At 47.9% G+C, this 12,195-nt stretch overlaps 1 protein-coding gene across 1 annotated transcript in view; it reads left to right on the top strand.

Moving 5' to 3' along the window:
• Positions 1–12,195, top strand: part of HDAC8 (histone deacetylase 8) — a 42,291-nt gene that overhangs the window by 24,664 nt on the left and 5,432 nt on the right. Inside the window, exon 9 of the mRNA XM_009331997.1 lies at positions 6,373–6,478. Within this exon, the coding sequence (XP_009330272.1) occupies positions 6,373–6,478 (106 nt within the window). The remainder of the gene's footprint in view (positions 1–6,372; positions 6,479–12,195) is intronic.

Genomic DNA, 12,195 nt, shown 5'->3' on the forward strand with positions numbered 1-12,195 from the left:
ATATCAATGTCCAACGGCGCGTGCACATAGGTCCTTAGCAGAGGGAGATGCCTCTGTCATAAGGCAACTACAAGAAATGCTGGTGCTTGAGGTCTGGGGAGAGGTCACTGCGGAGAGTGCAGTGAGAGTGTGCTGTTGCAACTCCCTGTGCAGATGCTGATGGGGAGAAGAATCTCAGGCCTGGCTTCCTGAGACCTCTGTGCTGTTTAAGGGCATATAAACCTGGCTTCCTGTGCCACCGCTTGCCAGCCCCTTCACAATGAAGAGCTGCATATAAGCGTGGCAGCACATGGTCCCACCCATTTAATGTCCAGGTGAGAATGGTGGAGGTTTGGTTTGGGGCTCATAACTCTGAGAAGCCATGGAGTGCTTGTCTGGGTGTTTGGTGGGTGGCTATGTGGAGAAGGCAAACTCCATCAAGCAATTCAGTGCCCAGGATGCAGGTGTCCTCTGCCTTCCCTTGAGGGTGTCCATGTGTTGTGCAGTATGTCTGGGGCCCTCCTCCTGCCTGGCTGCTTTTCAGCTTGGATGTGGGGATGACTGCATGTCCTCTGGCTTCCTCTGAAGCATGGAGAGGGGCACATCAAGACTTGGCTCTGTTTAAAAAGCCACAGTGAACCAGGAAAGCCTTGTGTAAACAAAAGCAAGCTTTATCCCGTTCCGCATCCATAAGATGGGCTGTTGCCTTGTGGAGGGCTTGAACAAAGTTAGGATGAAGCTTCCATTCTCCACCTTTGCCAAAGGAGAAGGTTCCCAGCCATCGGGCAGGTTCACTGATGGATGCAGGCAGGGTGTGCAGTTCAGTGCAGCGTCTCTACACCAGCTGCCTTGGGTGTAGATGTGAATACACATGCCGGCCCACTGAGCGCTCCAGGAAGCAACTTGCTGCTCTTGCACTCCTGCACTTTCTACGAGGGGACCTGAGACTGGTAAAGTCAAAAAGCTCTTTGCAAGCTGCCTGTAGAAGGGATGAGCCAGCTTGGGAGTTGGCATCCAAAGTCACAGGGGGCCTTTTGCTCTCTGGCTTCTCTTCATGGCTCTGCTTTACAACAAAGCTATCTGGAAGACCAGTCTTTGCTGGTCACAGTTGTCAGAGTAGAAGACAGTAAGATGTTTGGCAAATACGGTTTTTGGAGGACACAGTTTGGAATAATACTTGTACACCGTCCTTGGGAGGTGTAGCCCATCTTGCTCTGCCATTTACTGAACTTAAAATACACTTTCTATCTTTTCTAGCAGGCTCATCTTGCATCAGAGCATGACAGAGAGCAGTCAGGTGCCAGGCAGTGCTTTGCCATTGCCTTATTCCAGAGCCTGGATGAGGCACATTCCCATGTGATGTTCACATCTGGATTTTTGACTTGACGAGTTAGTTTAAACCTTACGGACCTCAGATTTTCAGGGGCAGGAGTGTCTTACTATGCATTCAATATGTGGCCCTTCACTTTGATGGGAATTCTTCTGTTCCCTTCTCTCATTCCATGAGTCATTGCATTTAGAGAAGGCTTTTTTTTCCCCTTAGATGGAACTAGTTGAAGGTAACATAGTTCCTCACCTTGCTGCTAGTGCAAGTTCCAGACTAGCACTTACGTGCAGCAGCCTGTTTCTCTGTGATTAAGAATGTGATAGCCTCATCTTGCATTGATCCTGCAGAGCTTCCTAACAGAAACTCCCAGAGAAGCTACAGCTGACTGGTTTTGCGTATTTTTAGAGTCCTCCTCATCAGTATATTTTACCCTCTATAATCTTTCCACAAGATGCTCCAGGCTGCCTGCATTGTGCTGTTGGGATGGGTTGGCATATTTAAGGTAAACTGGTGGAAGCAGATTTGGCAGGGGCAAAGTCATGAAGGAGGAAGATTGATTTGGAGGCTAGTGGGTATGAAATATTTATACAGCTATGAGATAATCTGAAGGGGAAACAGCGTGTACTTTCTGTGTATGTGTACGTATGTATTTGTGCGAACGCAGGGCTGATGTGTTCGTCAGATTCCCAGGTTTTTTTCTGCTGCTTCTAGCTAAGAACCACTAATGGTTTAATAGCTTATCAGTGCCTGTGCAGAGAAACAAAGGTTGGTACTTCCTGATTTCGTGTTTTCTTTGCTTTAAATAGAAATTCCCATTCTGATTAACACGAAACCTGGAAGCTCAGCTGTCAGATTAGTCAGCTTTTTGAGATCAGTGCAGAATTCCTGACTGTGAGCAGCTTGAAGGCAGTCCAGGCACTGCTTTCCTGCTGTACAACCCCAGGGCTCTGCTTGCCTCCTGAAGGAAACTCATGAGAGTGCACAGCCTGGGACAGATCATTGCTGAAGCACCTTGCTGTGAAGTGGCTAGGTTGTACTGCTCTCAATGTATTTCTCTCCATCAGCCAGGTTTGGCATGCTTTTTTGGTGATGACGGGCCAAATTCTACCCAATTATATTCAGCACTTTGCTTCTCTTCCAGCACTGAGGGGTTTGGGGATGTTCTTTACAGCTCCGGGTCTTGGAATCAAGTTACTATGAAAGAAAGTCAATATTCAAAAACATGGAGGTCTTTTGGTGGTTCTTTTTCATTCGTGAGTTTGTAGAGAAGGGCTTGAAAACAAGACAGCTGTGGTCTTGAGATCCAGAAAGCATTTGAATGAGCAGCAGTGCAATGGTGTTTAAATAGTCTTAGGATGTCTGGAAGGACCAACATAGAATTTCTTTGAACATCCAGTGCTGATGGTGCAGTGGGTCATGTTCCCCCTGCAGCAGTGTCCACCAATGAACTGTTTGTACTAAAATCAGGGACAGAATTTAGACTTTCATAAGATGCCTAATTTTTTGCTATTGGCATAGTACTTGTTGTCAGATCTGGCATTATTCAGTAGAAAATATCCTTCCCCTTTAAGAACATTATTGTTTTAGCCTTTTTTTTTTTTTATTTCTCCTCTTTGCCTTTTCCTTTCTCTTTCTCACCCTTTTTCCTGGCCTACTATGCCTACTCTTTTCTTCCTCCAACACTTCTTTCCCTGCAGTCATTCACATTCCCATCTCCTGAACCATTAGTCCCATCCTCTTTCAGACCACCAAAGCACTCTGCAGTTGTGCTACTACACTGGGCACTGCTTCTTTTTCTGGGACACGCTGCTGATGGGAGGGAAGACATTTGCAGTCCCAGGTATGCCTCCCTCTGGTTTAAACTTCAGGTCCTTTTAGCCTGCTCAGGGCTTTAGGATTGCGCATTGGACATTTGTGATTCTCTCAGTTTTGGCATGCCTGACTTTTAAAAGGGAGTGGTTGTGAGTTTCCAGGTGAGCTGCTGATTCAGGAGAGGAAATGACAGTTTTTTTCCAGGGATGAAAAAAGATATATTTTTCCCTGCTACAAATAAATGGATGAGTGAGTAGTGCAGGCATTTTGTTGTTGCTGAAGCATGAGCTTGTCTGCTTGTAACATTCTCCTTATTCTGAGAGATGAAGAAACAGAATGAGTCTTTTCTGAAGCACTGAAAACCACCTCTTGAATCCCCTTCAGGCTGCAAGAGAGCGGATACAAGGTGCTTGTACAAATGGCTTTTTTGTACTATCTTTGGAAGTATTAAGGCTTTTAAGCCTTCCACCTCAAAGAGAAAATCGATGTTATTGGTTTGTTTTGCTGGATTTGCTTCTCTGGGTCTCTGTGGTGGGTCAGAACTCAGCCGATTCCCAGGTGTTGCTTGATGCTTTTGTCAATTGATGAGTGGTTGAAAGAATTTCTTTTGTTACTGCTTCCTCAGAGACAAGAAGCACCTCTAGCTGCAGCAATGAGAGGTGGTCCTGTCCTTACCTGCCTTCCTGCCTGGCCGTTCTGCCGCTGGTGCAAGGCAGCAGAAGTGGGCAGGGTCTCCTGCCATTGCCCCTGTGCCCTGTTGGTTTGTGTCTCAGCCCTTGTGTCTCAGTCTGTGACCTGGCGTGACTGGACACGTATTTTCTCCTGCCACCTGCACAGGAACCTGTGGTAGAGGGGTAGGAATGTGTTGAACAGCTGGAGCTGTTTGCTTCAGAGCACCTGCATCAGAGCTCTTGGATAAGCCAGTTCAAGATTTACAAGGCTTGCCCTGCTGACCTGCTTTCTGGTGGATAGTGTAAAACCCAGCCGGCCCCAAGCTCTTCTGCGTGACTGTGCTCTGCAACCCATACTGGGTGGCTCAGCACATGGAGCTGCTCTACAGGATATTAGTTATTTAATACCAAAAGCTTCTCGACTGCCATAAACCACATCAGTGCAAAAGTCCAGGTATTTTTGCCCTTTAACATAGACTTTGAAAAACAGTTGCATGAAACTGTATTGGTGCTCTGTTTCACTTGATGCCATAGAAATCAGAGGATGAGGAAGTGCAAAATGATGGCTTCATCAGGATTAACTGTGCCTCGTTGTTTCCCAGGTTGGATGTGCTAGATCCACAGTGCAAAGTCTGCTGTGCCACTGCCTGTGTAACCAGCAGGTTGTGCAGCCGAGACCAGTTACTAAGAGGTGTGCGTTTTCCATGTGCTCTTTCACAGATGCTGCAGTCAAGATTTTATGTGCTTTTCCTTTTTTCCTGCAAATTAGCCAGCTTCCTTCGTTTGTGGAGTCAGTGGGCTTTGCCAGTGGAGCCTGTATACTCTGGGAGTAGCTCTGTCTCGTTCACAGTACAAGGGCAAACTCAAACCAGACAGGAGGCACCAGCTCTCAGTGAGGACTTCCCAAGACATGTTGGTGGCTTCTGCTGTAGCCATTTTCAGTCTTTCTAAGCAGAAAAAATGTCAGTGTTCTCCTCTCATGTCAGTGTTTCAGCAGGGGCTTTCCAAAGCGATCTGCGGGCAGAGGCGAAGAAAGGAAAATATTTAGCTATAAAGGAGATTACTTAAGAAAACTGTGAAAATAGTCTGCTTGAAAAATATACATCAGTCCTTGGGCTGACTGCGGAGAAGCTTGGAAGAAAGAGGGCTAGCCTGCTAATTAGCTAAGTATGTGCTTCCATGCTGCATGATACAGCTGGGTAGGGCTCTCATTCAGGCTGGCCCTGGGTCCATCTCTGATCTGAATAGTCGTGGTAGTTTTCTAATGAGCTAAGAGCAGCTTCCTGCTGCCCTATGTTGGTTTGGGGGACAGATGGGATCTCATTCTCACAGCATTGAAAGCATAGATCAAAACACTGACTCGCTAAAAAGGAAAGATTTTTCCATTTTTCAAATCAGCTGGCTGGGTCTACAGTGACTGAGCACTGCACAAATGAGCCGATGCAGCTGTCAAAATCTGCCTTTTACTCCGTTTTCAGTGGAATATTGTGTTGGCCCATAAAAAAGTGGCAGGCAGCAGGGCAGGCAGCACATTGCCTGCCCTGACCCAGCTGCCTTGCCCATTCTGTGTGAATAGCTGATGTACTTACAGAGCAGACAGCTCCTTAACGCTGCAATTCACAGGCTGGTAAACCCAGCATGCTTTCAGGTTTGCTTTTAAATGCTGGACTGTAACCTGCAGCATTCAGGAGCCACTTCATTGTCCTCATCAGTACTGACATGTTGAGGTCCTCTTGGAGAAGCTGTCATTGCCCCTGCTAGTGCAGAGATGTGAGTCTTGGGTTGCCAGATCTGCCACCTCCAATCTCACCCTTAAAGAACCCCAGCCCTGTGCATCATTAATGACTTGGGAGACTATAATGCTGTGAATTTCCCTATCTTTGGTACAATAGCTTTATGTCTGGACTAGCTCTTCATGGGGTGAAGCTCTCTAGGCATAGCAACACGACCGACTGCAACTTCACTGCTGAATTTTTAACCCTGGTGTGTCTGCTTCTTTGCTCAGCACTGCGTGCTTGTGAAATAAAACTGCTGGCAATAATTCGTGATTCTGTGTTGTCGTGTAGAGCCCACGTGCTGCAGATTTTCTCATTCGGGCTGAGCTGCACACTGTTGGAGCATTCAGCCAGGAAAGACACATTATTAACCTTGAAGCACACTGATTTTTCTCCTTTCATAGTCAAGTCAATGCAGCACTCTGCAAGGTGGGGCAGGGAGCCAAAAGGAAGGATATCTGATAGGCAGCATTTGAATTCTGTTCATAAAAAAATCAGGTTTGCAGGTAACCATGGGTAAAATGAGTGTCAACAGCTTTCCCAAATAAAGCATTGGGATAGACATGAGACTGCTTTTGGCTGCACCACTGAGCTCTGCTTCCCAAGCCCTTGAATTGGTAGCGGTTGCAAACTTCAGGTGGGCACAGACACTGCAGAAGCACCTCTTTGATGTAGTGGAGCTACATGTGTCCCTCAGATGGAGAAAATGTTTTTGCCTTTTTACAAACAGGTACCCACGGGGAACCCTCCCTCCAGCCTCAGCCAGCCAGAGACCTCTCTGCTGACTCTCCTCTCCTCTTCCCTGCAGTTCTTCACAGAGTACGGTCCTGATTACGTACTGGAGATCACACCAAGCTGCAGACCAGACCGCAACGAGCCACAGAGAATTCAAGAAATTCTTAAGTCTATCAAAGGTGAGTTGTCCAAGCCAACACTCCTGCTTCAGGCTTACAGGTCTTTTTATAGTGGACCTCAGGAAAGCTCGTTGGAGTCTTTCTCGCTGACTAGAAAGATGAACCACTTTCACTTGACTGCTCATCGTGTACAACGTCATCTGTCTCCTGCTTCACTTGGGATTTTCAGTGTTAGTAGCACATCAGACCTGTGGGTCCCTGTTAGAAAAAGTTGCCATTGCCTTTCCTCTGGCTGGGCAGAGGAGCATGGGGCCTCGTCCTTATTAGAATCGTAGAACAGCCCAGGTTGTAAGGGACTTCAAAGATCATCTGGTCCAACCTTTCATGGGAAAGGGAGCCTAGATGAGATTATCTAGCACCCTGTCCAGTCGCATCTTGAAAACCTCTAGCAATGGGGACTCTACCATGTCCCTGGGGAGGTTGTTCCAGTGATTGATTGTTCTCACTGTAAAAAATGTCTTTCTTATAACGAGGTGAAACCTCTCCTGGTGCAACTCATACCTGTTGCCCCTTGTCCTCTCCATGTGGCTCCTTGTGAAGAGAGAGCCTCTGTCTTCTCTGTAGCTGCCCCTCAAGTACTGGAATACTGTGATGAGGTCCCCCCGAGCCTTCTCTTCTCCAGGGAGAAGAGACCCAACTCCATCAGCCTTTCCTCATAGGGCAGGTTCTCCAGCCCTTTGATCATCTTTGTGGCCCTCCTTTGGACCCTCTCCAGTCTGCCCATGTCTCTTTCTTGATTTGTGGGGACCAGAACTGGACACAGTACTCCAGGTGCAGCTGACAAGCACTGAGTAGAGTGGGATGATCCCGTCTCTATCTCTGCTAGTAATGCCCCTGCAGATACTGCCCAGGATCCAGTTTGCCTTCGTTGCTGCAGCGGTACACTGCTGGATCATGTTCAGCTTGCTGTCCACCAGGATGCCCAGGTCCCTTTCAGCAAGGCTGCTCCCCAGCCACACAGATCCTAGCCTGAACTGGTCTCTCTGGTTATTCTGTCGCAGCTGCATGACCTTGCCCTTGTCTTTTTTAAATGTCGTACTGTTCTTGTTAGCCCACTCTTCCAGCTTGTCCAGGTGTGCTGGTTTTGGCTGGGGTAGAGTTAATTTTCTTCATAGTAGCTGATATGGGGCTATGTTTTGGATTTGTGCTGAAAACAGTGTTGATAACACAGGGATGTGTTAGTTATTGCTGACAGTGCTTACACAGCGTCAAGGCCTTTTCTGCTTCTCACACCACCCCACCAGCAAGTAGGCTAGGGGTGCACAAGAAGCTGGGAGGGGATACAGCTGGGATAGCTGACCCCAACTGACCAAAGGGATATTCCACGCCATATGATGTCATGCTCAGCATGTAAAGCTGGAGGAAACCAGGACAGGGAAGAAGAAGGAAGGGAGAGACGTTCAGAGTTATGGCATTTTGTCTTCCCAAGTAACCATTACACATGATGGAGCCCTGCTTTCCTGGAGATGGCTGAACACCTGCCTACTGATGGGAAGCAGTGAATGAATTCCTTGTTTTGCTTTGCTTGTGTGCGCGGCTTTTGCTCTACCTATTAAACTGTCTTTATCTCAACCCACGAGTTTTCTCACTTTTACGCTTCCAATTCTGCGCCCCCATCCCGCTGCAGGGGGAGTGAGCGAGCGGCTGTGTGGTGCTTAGTTGCCGGCTGGGGTTAAACCACAACACCAGGTCTCTGTAAGATGGCTCTCCCTTCTGATGTGTCCCCCTCAGCACCCAGTTTGGTATCATCAGCAGTATTGGTGAGGTTGCTTTCAATCCCATCATCCAGATCGTTTATGAAGATATTGAACAGTGTGGGGCCCAGTATTGATTCCTGGGGGACCCCACTTGGACAGGCTGCTAGCCTGAGTAAAAACCATTGATCACCACCCTCTGTGTGCTGCCTGTGAGCCAATTCCCTCCCTACCCACTTTGCAGACCACCCATCCAATCTGTATCTTGCCAGTTTGTCCAGGAGGAGGCTGTGGGAAACAGTGTCAAACGCTTTGCTGAAATCCAGGTAAACAACATCCACTGCTCTCCCCATGTCGGCAGATGTTATTTTGTTGTAGAAGATGACCAGATCAGCCTGGCATGATTTGCCCTTGGTAAATCCATGCTGGCTTTTCCCAGTCACCTGCTTCATTTGGTTTGTAATAGTGTCTAGGAGGATTCGTTCCATGACTTTCCCAGGGATTGAAGTAAGACTAATGTGCCTGTAGTTTCCCAGGTCCTCTTTTGAGCCCTCGTTGTAGATGGCTGTGACGGTTGCCCTCTTCCAGTAATCAGGGATATCCCCTGATCTCCACGACTTTTCAAATATTATAGACAGTGGCCTTGCAACAACATCAGCCACTTCTCTGAACATAGATTGATGTGGATTGAACCTTTGCAAGAGGTCACAGACCACCCATCCCTGCTGGTGGGTGGACCCATGCATTGTCGTAGGCACATGTTCCTGTGATCTGGGGTCCAGCTGTGCTGGTAAAGACAGAGGTAGAGAAGGTATTGAGAACCTCTGTCTTATCAGCATTATTAGTAATTGGTTTCCCCACCCTTGTTAGCAATGGGCCTGTGTCTTCCCTGGGCTTCTGCTTACTGCTCATGTATCTGAAGAAGCCATTCTTCTTGTGTTAACTTCTTGATGTTTAATAAAAATGTCAGTGAACGCAAGGGTGGTTGCTAAAGCCAGGAGGGTATGTAGCTCACTACGGGAAGGTAGGCTCAGTAGCTAGTAAACGTGTCTGTAAATCTGCATTTCTAAGGTAAGCATGGCAGTTGGTTTTATATATCCTTTTCCTGGTATCTTTACTCAGCTTCTTGGATTTGGTGGTTTCAGGGCTTCCCAAGCCAGGCATTGTTACTGGACGCACATTAGAGATCCACCAAGGAACCTGTCCTCTACTAATTCCTCTATTCCTTTTCCAGACTTATGTGGACTTTGGGTGTCTGCAGTAGTGAGTGTCATGGTTGGCGTGTGGAAAACTACTTTCTGTTGTGTAAAACTTGGTGTTGGGTAGTTTCACTGAGTGCCATCTTGTTCTTGTAAATGAGAAACAGCAAGTAACTAGTTCCTATTCACCTTCCCAATGCCAGTCTGTGATTTCACAGATCCATGTCGCACTTCCACCACCATCTCTTTTCCAAGCTGAAGGGCCTTAGTCTGCTCCATCTTTACAAGAAGCACATCTTCATCTGGGATTAACTGGACCCAGCAACAGTTTTATAAACCCTCAGAATTTTCTGCAGTTCCCAAAGTTGAAATGAGAAAGATGTCCCAGCTCCTTTTAGGAGAAAAATAGGAGTTTCTATTCCATTATTTTTTAAGTACCGGAGTACCTAGTTTATAATAGCATTACACCAAGAACTGAGACTCTTCAGGTCAACTTGGAAATGTATCCAGTCCATGTGCCACTGAGTCTTTTGCATCCACTGATTTGGAAAAAGGAAGCAAAGAGCAAAGGATTAAAAAAATCAGTTAAAGTCAGCTGGATCTTTACAGGGGACCAATTTTCAGCATCTCACACAGAGGTCACAGGAGATGGTGAAGCAGGTTGGCATGACAGCAGTGCCTGGCAAACACCTGTTGGTACAAAGCAGTGGGCACACACCTGCACTGGGCATTGAGGAAAGATTGCAGGGTCCACTGTCTTGGTAGGGCTGAAAGCATCTTGTGAGAAAGGGGCTTCTGCAAAGTCAAGAGGATATTGCTGCCAACTCAGCAGAGCAATGTCCTGGGGACAGCCACTGTTCTGAAAATCCATTGTGCGGGGGACATGATGTTGCTGAGGGTCTCGTTCATTACAGAAGCTTAAGGAGCAGATGATCACCTCCTCTGTCCTGTCCCACCATGCAGCACTCAAAATGAGGAATGGCTTGGTGCTCTGGGATCTCTGTTCATGGCTTGCGGTCGGTGCTTTGGAACTGCAACTCCTTGGAGACAGTGCAGGGGAAGGAAGGGGACTTCAAGCCACCATAGCACTTCTGCCCCTGCCTTCTGCTGGCACCAGCTCGTAAAGCCTACTGAGGAAGGCAGGGGCTTATAGGAAGGATGTCAGGCAAGAGCAAGCACAAGCTGTGAGGCTCCCACCCTCTCCCTGGCCCCATCTGGAAGACTTGTGGGAAAACAGCAGGCAGTGAGTGGGTCTTGGGTGAGGTGGACTGTTCTGGCCAGCCTGGTCTGGCCTGTAGGACATGCATGACACTGCTCAAGATGAGTACTTGTGAACGGACCAGTTTAATAGGAGCCATATGCCCAAACTCTTTAAACCTTATCTCACAGACAGCCTAAATTAAAGTCAGTTTTTATTGAAATCTTCCTGACGGATGGGTGGCCACAACATGCCTGGGTAGTGGCTTGGCTTATGGTTCTGTTACCTTGTTAAGAGGAGATTGTTTAAAAGTAAGGTCAGGTTTGTAAAGAATTGGTGACACTGCAAATAAACAGCCAGTCGTGATGAGAGGTCATACTTGAAAAATACGATCATCATCATATTTGAAAAATCATGATAGTCAGGTGAAGTCCCCAGTGACTGGAAAAAGGGAAACATCACGCCTATTTTTAAAAATGGTGAAAAGGAAGACCCTGGGAACTACCAACCAGTCAGCCTCTGACCTCTGTGCCCAGTAAGATCATAGAGCTGATCCTCCTGGAAGCTATGTCAAGGCATATGGATGACAGGGAGGTGATTAGAGACAGCCAACATGGCTTCACAAAAGGCAAATCATGCCTGACTCATCTGGTGGCCTTCTACAACGGAGTGACTGCGTTGGTGGGTAAGGGAAGAGCAACTGATGTCGCCTACCTGGACTTCTGTAAGGCCTTTGACATGGTCCCACACGGCATCCTTGTCTCTAAACTGGAGAGAGAAGGATTTGATGGATGGAGTGTTAGATGAATAAGGAATCGGCTGGATGGGTGCATCCAAAGAGTTGCAGTCAGTGGCTCAATGTCCAACAGTAACCAGTGGTGTCCCTCAGGTGTCTGCACTGGGACCAATACTGTTCAATATCTTTATTAATGGCATGACAGTGGGATTGAGTGCACCCGCAGCAAGTTTGCAGATGACACCGAGCTGAGTGGTGCAGCTGATACGCTTGAGGGACGGGATGCCATCCAGAGGGACCTGGACAATCTCGAGAAGTGGGCCCACGTGAACCTCATGAGGTTCAACAAGGCCAGGTGCAGGGTCCTGCACCTGGGGGGGGCAGGGCAACCCCCCAGTATCAATACAGGCTGGGGAATGAAGGGATTGAGGGCAGCCCTGCAGAGAAGGACTTGGGGATGCTGGTGGATGAAAAACTGGACATGAGCCGGCAGTGTGCGCTCGCAACCCAGAAAGCCAATTGTATCCTGGGTGCATCACCAGCAGTGTGGCCAGCAGGTCGAGAGAGGGGATTCTGCCGCTCTACTCTGCTCTGGTGAGAGCCCCCCTGGAGCACTGCGTCCAGCTCTGAGGTTCCCAGCACAAGGAGGACATGGACTTGTTGGAGTGGGTCCAGAGGAGGTCACAGAAATGGTCCGAGGGCTGGAACCCCTCTGCTAGGAAGAAAGGCTGAGAGAGTTGGGGTTGTTCAGCCTAGAGAAGAGAAGGCTTCGGGAAGACCTTACTGCAGCCTATCAGTAGTTAAAGGGGGCTTATAAAAAAGATGGCGGCAAATGTTTTAGCAGGGCCTGTTGCAACAGGACAAGGGGGAATGGCTTTAAACTAAAGGGG

This window comes from Pygoscelis adeliae, unplaced genomic scaffold (genome assembly GCF_000699105.1).
Source record: "Pygoscelis adeliae isolate BGI_AS28 unplaced genomic scaffold, ASM69910v1 Scaffold339, whole genome shotgun sequence".
Classification (NCBI taxonomy): Eukaryota; Metazoa; Chordata; class Aves; order Sphenisciformes; family Spheniscidae; genus Pygoscelis; species Pygoscelis adeliae.